The 15,044-nt window shown below is 35.1% G+C and overlaps 1 protein-coding gene across 2 annotated transcripts in view; it reads right to left on the bottom strand.

Moving 5' to 3' along the window:
- The window catches only part of SH3RF1 (SH3 domain containing ring finger 1), an 85,722-nt gene that overhangs the window by 20,041 nt on the left and 50,637 nt on the right, over positions 1 to 15,044 (bottom strand). For both annotated transcript variants that reach the window (XM_051790174.1, XM_051790175.1), the window contains exons 3-6: positions 12,848 to 13,123; positions 12,006 to 12,101; positions 7,470 to 7,772; positions 6,512 to 6,622 (exon numbers count right to left, since the gene is read on the bottom strand). In XM_051790174.1, the coding sequence (XP_051646134.1) occupies positions 6,512 to 6,622; positions 7,470 to 7,772; positions 12,006 to 12,101; positions 12,848 to 13,123 (786 nt within the window). The remainder of the gene's footprint in view (positions 1 to 6,511; positions 6,623 to 7,469; positions 7,773 to 12,005; positions 12,102 to 12,847; positions 13,124 to 15,044) is intronic.

Here is a 15,044-nt window from a genome sequence, read left to right as displayed (position 1 = left end):
TATAAATGCTGAGCATTGTATTTTATTCATTTGAACACATAATATACAATGAAGTTTTAGCTACAATAAAGGCACCTTCACGGTTCTATTTTATCCTGCTATGTTCAGGTCCTGCTCCCCTTCCCGTGTCTATCAGCACAGTAATGAGACCCGCATTGAGCAGGGTCCTCAGTTAAACTCCTAAAAAGACTTGGTAAGTACTGAGAAATCTAAATAAACTATCTGGTAGGTTTGAGAGGACTAACACTTCTCAGTTTGCACTGATACACCTTGATAATATATATCCAAATGATCCAGCCATGTTTTCAAGAAGTTTTCTGGCGTGTAACCATTTTTCTAGCTACTGAGAAACACACCTACCAGAGCATATGCTAGTTTCTATAGTTCTCATAGTCAACATTTCATGAAAGAATATATGCAAACTGCACATGATTCAAAAATTATGCTTAACAATAATTATTTGTTATTAAGTATTTATAAGTTATTAATAAGTATTTATAAGTATTTTAGGTAGCTGAAACGGAAAAATTGAAAGTTTCTGCAAATACTTTTCAGACACCAGGTGTACTTTAGAGCACACAAACCAGCAAATAAATGATAATTTTTTTTTTAATTGGAAGATGAAAAATGTTTAAAGTTCAAATAGTACCTATACTATGCACACACATATTAGTAAATTTAAATATAATTAGGCTGCATTCCCATATCAATCAAGTGAAAATCAATAATCAGCTCACCCAAAGAATAATAAAAGGCACAGTAGTGGAAAGGAATATTCATTAACTGTATTCACTCCCACAAGGTCTAGGAGAAAGCATATGGCTTGCAAAATTCCCTGAGGGCTAACTAATTAGGGCTCATGTTTAAAAAAATTCCTAAACTATATGTTATCAAGAACAGATTTCTCATATTAAACTTAATTGTTTCTTTCCGCTGCTTCCTCTTCCTAACAAAAGTTGATTTGAATTTTTGAATTTTTGTTGATTAAAATTAGAAGAGTTCTTATTTAAACCTCCTCCTGAATTACACTATTGAATCATCAGGAACTATGCAAAAGAGAGCTGTATGTCATTAGTACACTACATAACCCTCACAGCTTGTGGTTCATTAATAATAATTCAGACTACTTTATATACTTCTACATAGAGGGGCAACTTTTCTTTTTCTGTGTGTTCAAGAGAACAAGACCAGAAAAAATAGGGATTTTTTAATTTTTGAAATTTTCAGTGTGCAAGTGAATGCAAACCATCCAAATAAAGACCACCTATTTCTGCTAGCTAAGTGCACACACCAAGACACCATTTCAAAGTCAACACATCCAATCTGCAGAAGTAGCAATATGGACATCTAGGGTAATTGCAGTCCAAAACACTTTTGACTTCTCAAGAAACTGGAAAGGCAGAATGAAAGGAAGGTAAGTTATCTCTTGTTGCCACATTGTTTTGCTGCTGCTGCTGCTTTTGAATGTAACTAACTTTGTTGTGGTATATTTTGTTGCTATTTTTCCCATATCATGGTTCAAATCACATACTTCAAGATTTTTTTCAGCAAAATCTATGGTAACCAGATCTCCTCCACTAGATAACTACCTTATAAATTACATCCAAAGATTTCCTCCCAAGTAAATGAGCCTTACATAATTGTATGTGCATATTTTCACCCAACAACTACTGAACTTAACATCTGTTATTTATATTTTACTAAGAACTTTAAATACACTAAGCACCCAGAAGGTTCAAAAATGCCGGTGGCCAAGAAGAGCAGACTAATTAATGCCCCCATTAGGGGCAAAGTTGTGGTTTGAAGTCCCAAAGAACAGTGTAAGTGATAATATCACAGCCAAAAGCCCTAGCTGTGAAAAGTCTATCTCAGTTCATAGCTTTTCAATTTCAAAGAACCAAACCTCAAAACACAAAGCAAGAATTAATGCTGTTGGCTAAAGAATTGCTGCTATGAAATAAAACTTTTAAATAAATTATCACAGGTTTTCTGAATGCAAATTAAAATCTGCTTAAATGACACAAGCAGCAGAGACTATATGTGGTCACTCGACAAAAGCACTCTCCTAAAGCTTATTTGTGTCAATTCTGGCTGCAAATTTGTAAATTATTTACTTCATACTATGTTGGGTACCAAACAGCACTTAAAAAACATTATTATGAACAAAACAAAATTAATACAATTGCCATTTTTGAACCACCATATTTCCCAAAATAACAATGTAAGAAACGAAAATGAAATCCTATATATGTACACAGAATAAAAGAGTCACAGGATCCTTTGGGCTAGGAATTAATCCAAACAGTCTTAGAGAAATTTGCTACACAAGACAACAGCTCAAAATATCTCCTCTTGACACTAAAAAAAGCAATCTTTCTTACAGGAGATAAGAGAAGACACTAGCTTTTCCTTGCTTTCAGATTCAGAACAGATAAATGTAGCAAAAATTTAGAATTATTGTACAGGAATATATCCTTCTCTTTTTCACTGATGGGTAATCATGCTCATCCTCAGATTTTTTCTTTCTCCCTTAATTTGAGTTGATCATTAAATAGAAGAAGTATAAATGGCTTGCTCTCAAAGAACAATTACTTTCAATAGTGTTATAAACATCAATATGTTTGACAGGAAGGAGATCCAACAAAAACACCTTCACGCTAAAGAGAAACTCATCCTGTTCCCATCCAATTCCCTTGTCATTTGCTTAGTATTCAGAAATTAAGAGAAAAGCTAAAGGGAGAAACTGAGAGAAACACAGGAATTTATACTTACAAAAGCAAAAAATACAAGAGCAAAAGGACTCAAGCTAACCACTTCTGATGTCTTAAAACGTACAGTCACAATTGTTCTGCAGCTTCAATCAATGCTCAAAATGTCAGGAAGGGTATTTCCAGAAGGGAAACATCTAAAGAAACAAGAATATCACTTTCTCCCTTGACCTGTCAGAACCAGTTTGCACATTTCTAACATGAACACAAGAGTTTATGATGCAAGAGGAAAAGTGTAAGTAAAAGATACATCTCACAGTCTGTGACTTTATAAACTGCATCATCATCTAATATCATCTACAGCAAAAGAATACAGGAATGACCTGACTCTAGCCTGAGCTGCCAGCTTGCATTTTAGTCATGCTGAAAACAAGTCAAGAAGAAACAGAACATTATGTACAGAAAGTTATTGACTTTAAAAGAGGGTGGCAGAGAATAATTCAGGTTCTCAGGGGGAATTATATGCCTAATTGGAAACATAAGCAGGAGCATGGTTATCACAAAGAGAAAGTAGCACCCCAAGAAACAAAACAATCATACGGCAGGAGTTTCATTCCATGCTGCATTTAGCACTGTAATTTAATTCCTGTGGGTTCCAATGGTGAGACTGCCTTTGAACAAGCTTATGCAACTAAAGGACTCGAGGTGGTTTAATGACTTTGCACCAGCACCAAAATAAAGTATTTTTATGTGTTGGCATCAAATAAAGAGCTACTGATTCATATTAACAAACAGAAGTGTTTGTTACTGAGAGGAAAAAACAAAAGCAGCTTCTGACAGAACTTTTGAAATTATGGATTGAATCCTGCCTGCTCAATCATCTCCACAGCTTCAGTATCTCAGTCACAAATCAAATCAATTACTCAATGTTTGCAGTATATATTAGCTAGACTTGCATTCTGCCTAACAGCACAAATGATACCAAAACTGATTTGTTTGCTCACTTCTCACAGGTATTTTCTGAAGGACAGGATGAAAGAAGTATAAAAGACTCCATGGACTGACATATACGCAGCTAATTGTTTCTAGTATTAGATGTACACCTCATAGGCAAAAAAGACCTGCAGATCCTTTCTGGTGGACATCAACTTGAACACGAGCCAAGAATGTGCCCTTGTGGCAAAGAAGGATAATGGTATCCTGGGCTGCATTAGAAGGAGTATTGCTAGCAAGGGACCTCAAGGGAGGTGATCCTTTCCCTCTCCTCTGCAACGATGAGGCCAAACCTGCAGTGCAAAATCCAGTTTTGGGCTCCCCAGAACAAGAGAGACACATGCATACTGGAGAGTCCAGTGAAGGGTACCTGAGATAATTAAGAGGCTAGAGCATTTCTCCTAAGAGGAAAGGTTAAGAGAGCTGGGACTATTCAACCTAGAGAAGGCCCTTGGAGATATTCAAAAGCTATTTGGACACAGTCCTGGGCAACTGGCTCTAGGTGGCCTTGCTTGAGCAGGGGGGTTAGACTAGATGACCTCAAGACCTTCTAACCCCATTTGCTCCACGACATTAAAATATGAATCTAAACATAAGAAGACTATTAATTGCTTCCAGGTTAGCATACATTTAACAGTAGGATTACACAGATGATCCACAGATTGAAGGAGTCAACAATTTAATTATAAGAGGACAAACCATTGCTACATGGTTTACTGCTACTCAGTAAGGCAAGGCAACAACACATGTTCTATATAAAAATCAATAATAAAGTCATCTGTCTGGAGAGCAAAGAATATGAAATTTGTTTACCTGGATGAGAGCAATTACTATAACACCTAAAAACGATGAAAATTTATGGAATCAGGGTGGATAATTAGCTGAACATAAACTTTGTGCTACATTCAGGCCAAATGAACATATACAAATTCTGAAGATATAAGCATCAGGTTAACAGGGTAAAAAGGTCATACCATCAATATTTTCATCACTGAAAAACACTGTGCAGTACTGTACCCAGTTCTGGAATGTGTCACCGTGTGCGTACCATGCCAGAAGGAATTATTGAAGATAATTCAGAAAACAACAGCATCATAATTTAAAGGACTGAAAAACATAACTTAAGAGTCCCAAAGAAAGCTGGCAAAATGCAACCAAGTCACACTTAAGCATTTACTTAAACAACAAAAAGTTCATACCAGAAGACAGACAATCCTGCCTTTGATTTTGCAGACAAATATGTAAAATGATACAAGTGCCAAAAGTTGAAAGCAAAACTAAACACAGGGCTAGCAGCAGGGCTATTCATCATGTTTTACTTGGTTTAAAGACTGCAGGGATAATTAAACAGCTAAACAAGATCAAGTCTTGGGGTTTTTTGTTTGGGTTGTTTGTTTTGTTTTTTAAACTGAGTGAAGATTTCTTACTCAACTGTGCTCCGCCCATTAAAAGTTAAGGGCAGAATTTTTGGAGAAGAATTGAACTGCAAGAACTCCAATGTTCAAAATATCATTTCATTAAGTTCCCTTGAAGATCTGTGAAAACTGGTATCCACAATTTTTACTGCAGTTAAGGTCAGGCTCTGGTAAGTACAGTATGATACGGGACATTCCAGAGCTTCTCTACCACAAGTATAGGAAACTAAAGAATTCCAGTTGGTTTTGGAAAGAAATCCTGCACTTTTTGAAGACATCATTTTATTGTCCAAAGGAAGCAGCATTGCAATGTATTTCTTCCTTTAAAAGATGGCCATTTGCAACACTTTTTCCTATTGCTCTCCAAGAGCCTTAGCTTGACTAAACTTGACATGCTAGATGTGTTCTTCATTTGCCGCGTAATCTTAATGAGGAGACAGCAGTTTTGAAACTTATTTTAGAGAATCTTGATAATTTTGAGTTAAGTAGAACAGAAATAACTGGCAGCTGTGGTCTCAAGGCGATGTTTTTTTTAAGATCTTGCTTTTTTCCCGTAACTTTCCCCACAGCATAATCTCTTTTCTGCTCGTGTTTAAAAGAAACACTGTTCTGGAAGGAAGTGTGCTGCTCATGTTTACTACAGAGAAATTACACAGGAAAGCTGGAGAAATGACAAGATGCAAACATTATTGTATCAATAGTGCTTTTGTTATAGTTAAATTTATACCATTACATAGACAATAATCATAAAACCATTGATGCCTTAAGCCTCTAATGTTTTTTTATTTTTCTAATATTGGTAAGCCTTATGTTTTATAAGTAGATTTTAAAAGCAGCAACCCTCCCTCCCTTATCCCTTGTCCCTTTCCCTCTAGACACATTCCTTAACCCTCCTATCCCCGAATCCAGTAGAAATGTTTAGTCTTTTGTCAAGGCAAGGCCCAGATTGTTGGCAGAACAGCATATCAGGGCCTAAACCACAGAACATGGTCAAAAACTGGGTGACTATGTACCCTTTGTGCTCTGATGAAGATGAAGATGGGATGAACAGAGGGGTCCCAAAAAGCCCCCAGTCCTGTTTCTCAGGGGGTGGACCCAGGCCGGACCAGAGTAAAGGCCACAGGGTGGACACATCTGGGATTGGATGGAGGGTATTATAAAATGTAACATCTCAGGCACGGCCTGGGCATGCACGTCTTGTAACATCTTTGCCTTGGTATAATAAACCCTTTCTTATCTCACCCCTAATTAACTGCTCCAGGAGATTTTTTTCAGCACCTAACTCCCACGGCAACACCATCATTTCATATCAGTGTATCAGAACTTGAGAAAAAATAATTACTGTACAAGACCAAAGAAAAATGGGAAGGCTGAGTTTTCTTAAGTGGTACTCACACCAAGAGCAGCTTGGTAGGTAACTTCTGACGGGAAGGTAAATGAAGGCCCTGTTGTGACTGGGCTGCTTGGGGGTGGAGTCACAATTAGCCCCGTAGTACCGATATGAACCTGTGAAAGAGAGAAAACCCAGCGGGATCAGTTCTGCGTCTGACACAGCTGTAGGCTTCATGGTCACAATCACCAGTACTCTACTACCTGTAACCTTAAACTAGAAGTAATTTTTTGTTAGAGACTCACACAAACAATATAGGATCACACTGCTCACCTTTTCGTTTTTCACCCTGACACTTCTGAAACTTTGGAGACATATTAAACCAGCAGCATAAAACACAATTTTAGCAATGTCAGTTTTCTTTTTTTTTTTCCAAAAAAGGCTGTCAGATCCCAAAGATGTGCAAATAAAGCATATTTACTAGCTCATGTAAAACACTACAAATACTTGTTAAGTTCCACTACCACCTCTTTTCCCAAAGGGTAATCACTATGTGAAAGAGCCAATTGTTCACAAACTACGGAACAAAAAAAAAAAGTCAGATAAATATTTCTGTTTGTCACAACTAGACTAATATGATACATTTCTGGAATACGTATAATCTTAAAATTGAATATTTTACTTTTACTAACATGCACTTTATTAATATTCATTATTATATTCAATTTAGAAACAAATCAAGACATTAAATCACTCTAGTTTCTAGTTTCCACAGTTAAATAAAAATTTTTTGGCACTCTAGAAAATAACAACTGTGAAAAACACTAGCCTACAAGACCAAAAATATTTGTTATCATTATATAAGAAGTGTTATAAAATATTGTCCTTAAATGTTCTCATGTTGGAAGATAAGTTTTGTGAAAGCGTATGTTTAATATTAATTAGATATAATTAATAATTTGAAATAAGTACAGGGACAAAATCAGAAGCCTTCATAGTTGTAGTTGATTTCATGTGAATTACCTGAGAAGGGGCACTACAGGACAGTCCCGTCAGCTCACTTATGCGGGCTGCTGCCGTTGGGTTGCTGGAGCTGATGAGGACAGGAGGACTAATCTCCATGGAGTGGCGATTCTGAGAAGACTGTGAAGCCTTGTTGGACATGGTGAGGGAGGTAAAAGAGTGTCGTTTTTTGGTGTTTTTCTTGGTATCTGTGTGCTTTTGGGTTGAATTGTTGTGGGCTGCCCCAGAGGTACCCTCTCCAGAGTCAATGGCAGAACCTGAGGGCTTATCCAATTCTATCAGCTGTTTGGCTGCTGTATTAAACTACAAAAAAACAGTAACACATTAGCATTTTTTTAATTTATAAAAATCACCATAACAAAAAATCTATTTTCTTTTCACTCATAATATAATAGAATTTAAACCATACAACTTAAAACTGACATACCAACCTACTCTACAAATTAGTTATTACAGAGTGACAAAATAACTCACTACAAACTCAACACACTTGCTGTTGGGCTGGTGTGGACTACCCATCAGAGGTAAAATTTCAATCAACAAAGGACATAATGCTGTAGTCCAGACATAGATCAATTCAGCAACATCCACTGCCTGTGTCATCTGCAAGTCACAGCAGTCCCCTTTGATCTTATAATATAAAAACTTGTGTTACAAAAATTCTTGAATGTTCATTTCATTTTAAGCCTTTTTTTGTTTTGATTGCATGACATAAGCCCACACCTTTCTATGTGGACTCTTGAATGTATTCCTTCTAGTATCCTTTGGTATTTATGCACATCCTTAACAATATGAGCAGTAAAAAAACAGGCTTCCTAAATGCAGGTTTAAGAACACAGTAGGACAGACTAAATAGCAGCTATAGGAGTGTACTCATATTGACAATTGGTACCAATACAGGCATAAGATGGTATAAGGATAAAAGAAATACATATGGGCAATTTTGTGAAAATACATTTTTCTAATGTACAGGCAGCATCTCTGTGCCTAAGAATTAAAGAATTAAAATATAACTTTCTGAAAATAAGGGAAAACACTGTCTTCTTCCTCAAATGATCTTTCTATTCATGTTCATCCAAAGTTTTTACTTGTGGAATTTTACTACAACACCTTAAATCAGGCAGTGTTTTTCCACATTATCAACATTCTTACTAGTCAAATTACAATATTTTGTCCAAACCAGTGGAAGAATCATTTCACAAACAGATTCTTGAACAGATCACAATAATGAGCAAAGCTGAGTTTATATTAACTTCTGAAACAAATTAAATAATCTGTATTGCAGCTTCTGGCATAAGAAACAACACTTATTTTTTGCATAAATTTTCTGTTTTAAGTTTCAAGTAGGCAGAACACTAAAAAAGTAAAAGAATGCTTCCACAAAAAGTTTTATCTTATACTTCTGTGTACAAAGTCTGGTTTTTTTTCCAAGGACACTAAAAATCGGATTATATCATCTAACAGTGACAGACAAAGTTGAGCCTACTAAGTACAATGTCAAAAAGACCATGCTAGAAATCCAGCCTAAAATATAATCTGAAATGTATAGGCACATCAAAAAGTATGTTTTGAAAACCTCCTGTTTGGTAGAAGAGGAGATGCTAGTAAAAAAACCCCAACCTGACACACTAGGTACATACAGCCTTATATTCTCATTGATTAAAATATCATCTTAACTGATAGATGCAGACATATAAAATGTCAATGAACTTAAAATTCTACTACAGTGAACATACTAGATAATTTGGGGTTTTCCCCCCGACATTTCAGTAAGAATATTTATAAATAAAGCTAAAAGAGCTGGAATGATAAAAAAGTGTTTCCTAGTTGTACCTGTTAAGTTGGGAAACAAAAGCTGACATTACTTTCTACTGACAATTTGATTGAAAAGCGATTCCTCTTCCCTGATTTTTATTCCATTCTGGGCATTTGTATTTTTCTTCTTGTTCTGCATGACTGATGAATACCGTGTAAAAATTTAAATACTTTGTAGACGTGGAGCGTGTTTATGGAGTGTTAAACCACATCAAAAAGTCAAATTTGAAGTCTAAAAAATGTATATTGTATCCAGAACTGCAATTTATGTAGAAAAATTCTAATAATATCTGTTTAGCTATGATTTATCTTTCTTTTTGGATCAGAGATAAACATAAGTGTTATGACCTTAATCATATAGTCTCTAAACTCACTGCATATATAGTCTCTAAACTCACTGCATTTTATTTCACTACTATGCAGGAACCTGGTTGACATGCATTTAACACAAGTACCTTGAAATTCTAACAGTAAAAAGTCTAGTAATTTAGATATATTAATCAGGTCTTAGTCTAGTAAAACTAGAGGGTTAGTTTGAGTTTAGCACTTCTTAGAAAATACATTTTTTCCAATGTTTAGATTATTTATTTTTCATTTGCATATAGAATTAGTTTTTTCACTAAGTGAAAGACATAAGAGATCAGATTAGCAAATATTGAATCATAAAACGTTCCTCCAGGCAAAATTAGTCCCTCAATTACGGTCTGAGATTTTCATGGACTTCAATATTATCTAGAATTTTATCCTGTGACCTCATTGTACAAGAAGTATCATAAGTATTACATATATACTACAAAATAAACATCACAGACTACACTCATTTTATAGTTACTGACTTCAGAAAATCTCTAGTAAATGCAGCTACTAATTCACATTTTTAACAAAAGAATGAGGACTAACATATAAAAGGCAAAAGATATGTTTTTCATTATGACAAAAATAGACAATGATTAGAGGATTGGGAAATGCAACTAAAAAATACTTTGTAAAAATCCTTCAAAAATATTAATTACTTCTCATCTTCAGTGTCTTTCATAACGTAGGTAAGAATGTGTTGCTATACTTGTTTGTATCAACTGTCTGTATATTTTCCAGAACAATGCTTATATAATCTCAGAAACCAGTTATATCAAAATTCAAATCAATAGTTTACTGTACATCTCACTGCTCTTCACCACAGCATGTGTTTCAGTTTAGTATATACTGAAAAAAACCACCTATCTGATTTCAATTATCTCTTTGGGTATAATTTATCATCCTGGAGTTTCCATACCATTTTAGTGGGGATTTGAGAATGTGTACTCAAATGTTAGTGCCTGTTCTAAAATGGTGAATTGTAAATACATTTTCCTAGTTGATGGAATGAGTCTGAAAACATTAACAGTGAAATACATTTTCTGACTATCGTTTTTGCGTAATTTTTTTCAAGACTATATCTCCCATTTATAAATTTTTATAGAGATAGAAATGTAGTTGTTAGCCAAATAGTTAGCTGAAGTGCCAGCCTTAGGAAAGTGCTTTTTCTAACTCAGCTAAGTAATTTAGTTTGAAAAAACATTACAAAAAGCTTTACTGGTTGAACTGAAGGGACAGTTAATTGCAAGAAGCTAGGAAAGAATACCCAAAGGCAAGAAATCGTTAAATTGGTTTTTAAAAACTCCTTAAACAGAAGCCAAAATTGCACTAAGCAAGTTGAAACATTTTTAGTCTTCTTGTTTTCACAAGTCACGTGAAATTTTCTATCCCCAGGTACACATATCCTTACATCAAGCAATAAAAATAAATATATATATATATATATGCCCTTTTAAAAGTAATAAATTCTATGTTGGTTGAAAGCAGTAATGTTTTTTGAAGTTCCCATCTCATCATGGCATTCACAAATTGAATTAATAAAACCTGACTTGATTCTTAGTATGGTTACACTTTTTTTTCGGTGACCTGAAGTACGTATTTCTCATCTCACAGGTAATATGAAAATACTTTTTCCATTCATCATTTTGCCTCATTTATTTAAATAAAACACTGTCAGTGCAGGAAGTGCATCTTATCAAGTATCCACAGCATACCTATCAGAAAAGCATAAACACTATTCCAAACCTCTGTATCTTTCTGTAACGCAAATTTGAATAATCATTGTTGCAGTGTTCCTAATCACTGCTGTCTTTCTATATAGAAAATACAGCTTTCAACACTTAAAACTGAAGAAGTTGTGGAAATTTTCTCAAGTGTTACCTCTTACTGTAAATTGTTGTACCATATATGAGAAATGCAGGAAGATACAGAAGCTTTTATATACAGCTCTGTTAGATGTAAAAGCTGATCCTTCACCTGACTTCCTACATGTGCTAATTTGGTTTTGAGAGGCAGGTATTAGGGACAGTGCAAAGCTTACTATTTCTCTGACTTGCTGACTGCTTTCATTTTGTGGCAAGTGTGGTTTGTGATTGACTGCATGACTCAAGTGTTAACAACAGAACATAGTGACTGCCGCCAAGTACTCTCATTTCAACTCCATTCAATGAAAACAGGTATCAAATAGCTAAGTGAAAATCACTGGTTTAACTGCTGAGGTCATTAACTTTCCCAAAGAGTATTTTAGGTCTAAGATTATTTATATTTCAGGTTATTTTAGAATCATCACCAGTACTGATTAGTTTTGCTTTCAGAAAATTAAACACACAGTGAGCACAAGCTTATTGAGGACCCAGTTTTACTCACCTCAACATATGAAATTGGAAATATTCCTATTTTGTCAGCCAGCATTCCTTCTGCCCAGTTTTCATCCACACGGCGAATTACAGTCAGAACATCATCCTGTGTGAACATGCAGTGATTATGTCTCCCAGCACTAATTTATCTTCTAATTTAATTTTCCTCCATAACACAGGGGTAATCAGAGAAGGTAGTACATGGACAAGAATGGCAAAGGCGGCACTCTGTAACAGAAACGTGCCACTTCTGGGGTTGAAGTCAGTTCAAGCTGTTCCTTTTCCTATTTTGTCAGAGTTCAACTAACTGCCCACATCTCAGTGTCTCACTATGGACACTTTGTCCATAGTGCCAGACTTCCTGTCATGTTCAGTCCATGTTACTCATCAGCCCCCCTTTAAGTCCTTGGCATTAATCAATAGAACCACAATCCTTTTCCTTCTCAACTGACTCATTACTTAATCTTCCCTAGATGTTGCTTTTCTACTTAAGTACTTAAGAACATTGGTAAGTGATATGACTTCTTTCAAATCTACAATCTGAGTGTTTCTTTAGAAGATGGAATGCTTTTAATTCGTAACATAGGTTATTTCTCATAAATTAAGAGCATCACTACTGCAATTATGAAAAACTGCATTCTCAGAAATAAAACCTCAGAGAAATTATATGTAATTTAGAAAGAGAAGGCAAAACTAATCAACATAGGAGAAACACTTCTAGAATTACTTGCCCTTTTCATATTTGTGAAGCTCCATTAAAAAATGCAGACAAGACTACAAAACAGTTATATTATTTCTTATCCAAGTGATTGAAATTATTAAAATAAAATAGCAATTGTATTCTCTTTTTACCTTTGAAAATGGTAAACAGTCTTTATCTGCTTCCTTGTCTTTTACTTCAAAGTCATAAAGTGCTTTGCACTGAGGTGGAGGTTGAGGTAAAGGTTTAATAATCTGTACAAAATTGGTAGGAAAAAAGCCATGGACGCCATTGACTTCTCCATGATACCAATTTTCATCCACCTGTCGACGTAAAATGATGATGTCTCCTTTACTGAATTTAAGATCTCCAGGTTCTTTTCCCTCGTAGTTATACAATGCTTTGGCACATGGTAACTGAGGTACACCCTAAAGAAGAAGAAAAAAATAATAAATCACTAGAATTTGATAAGCATTACTAAACAGATTTTTTTTTTGGAGACTATGAATGAAACTGCATAAAATTGAAAAGTAAAATTACACACAATAAAAATATTCTATTGCAACGGTTCTACTGATTTTACCCAAACACGTAGGAAGAGTTTCAGTTTTATGCAGTCTTAATATCTCCCTGAATTTCATTATTATTTTTATTACTTCTACAATGTTGCTAGACACAAGAGAAGCAAAAAACCATAACACTTTAACCCTCATGTACTAACTCACTAAACTTAAACATTAAAAAAAACCCCAAACCAAAACAAACAAACTGGAAAGCAACCTGACCACTTGAGAGATCTGACAGAAAAAATGCTGCAAAAAAATACAGCACTAGAATAAAAAATTTGCTACAAGACCTTGAAGGCATTTTTCCTGCCTGACTTTCTTCTCTTCCTTACCTTATTTACTTCATGGGCAGAGAATGCTAAGGATGAGGACATAACAGAGGTGTTTTCCAGCTTGAAAAACAAATCTCACTTTATTAAAGGTGAGAAATTTCATCCTGGAGCAAGTCCTTTAGTTCAATTATTTATTTAAATCCACGGCTAAAAAGAATTACTGGAAAATATCTGTTGAAGGTGTGTTATCGTTGGGTTTCTTGATTCCTCCATAATATCTGAAAACTATAGGTCATTGGTGCTGCTCTTGAATGCATGTCAGAATGCTTACAATTTAATACTGTCACCCTCCCTTATATACATGGCAAGTATTATTTTTCAACTGCTCAGCCTGTGCCTCCAAATTTTGCAAGAGTGAGCCATAAAACTCTACAACTCTAGAGTTAGGGATGCTGCCTTCAGAACTCTCTTTTCTCTCCAACTTTAAATAAAAGTTTGGGTGCTCACCTCCTTAATGATATGAACAGCAGTAACCTGCATTACTAATACAGTCTTTCCAAAGCAAAGGTAGCATTTATAGTCACATAGAGCATGGTATTTCACATCTGTGATGCCAACCTTTATGGAAAAGGCAAATTTTAATGAAATTCAATGTTGGCAATCCTATTCACCAAATCTACTCCATGGTATGTCTCTCCTCTCAAGTCCTCTAACAGCTCAAATTGTAAACTGGAATTCCATTTGCAATATGCCATGAGGTACATACCCAATGCAAGGAAATTCTCAGAAGGAATTATCACTTTGAGTCTGTCCCATTGGGCAGAGAGTTGATAATTCATTTCACATTTAACACTTAAAATTTTATCTTTCAATATAATCGAATTTGTTTGGACAAGTTTATTTTTTGTGCAAGTATATTAATAATGTCTCAAATGGATACATTACATCTCAAAAATTACCTTATTTAATGATTTTTTAATATAAAAAGAGTCAAAGGTGTACATAGGTACACTGGAGTATGATTTACATATGAATACAGGAAAATAACAGATCATTCTATTGCATCCAGGATCGGTATGAAAAATATTATATTAGTAGGATTCATGCAATTGTTCACAATTGGTGATCTTCAGACTGAAGTAAACAATATTTTTCTTCATGATTACGCTTAATTGCATCAGTGCACAATGTGTACACCACTGGCATGCTCTGTACAATCCTGGATAGGGAAAAAACCATCAACTAGAGAATTTGTGGGCCTCAACTGTCTGAGAGGAAAATTAATGGTCACAATAGAAGAACTAAAAAATATTATACATATGTATTTTTCAGTCTTATGTGCTCTCTGCAGAGTAAACAGACACAATGAAGGAAGCGGTCAGTGTAGATGGAGTAAGAACAAAGTCCAGAGAGAGAACTCTCGGGGAGAGGAAGCAAAAAGAAACACCTCCAAACAAGAGAGGACACACTGTTTGCTTAACCCTTTCCATCACAACAACAAACAAGGAAAC

The sequence above is a fragment of the Manacus candei genome, unplaced genomic scaffold (assembly GCF_025592945.1).
Source record: "Manacus candei isolate 608988 ecotype Guabito, Panama unplaced genomic scaffold, ASM2559294v1 h1tg000028l, whole genome shotgun sequence".
Lineage (NCBI taxonomy): Eukaryota > Metazoa > Chordata > Aves > Passeriformes > Pipridae > Manacus > Manacus candei.
The sequence above is the reverse complement of the archived record's forward strand: the minus strand, read 5'-3'. Positions and strand labels throughout refer to the sequence as shown.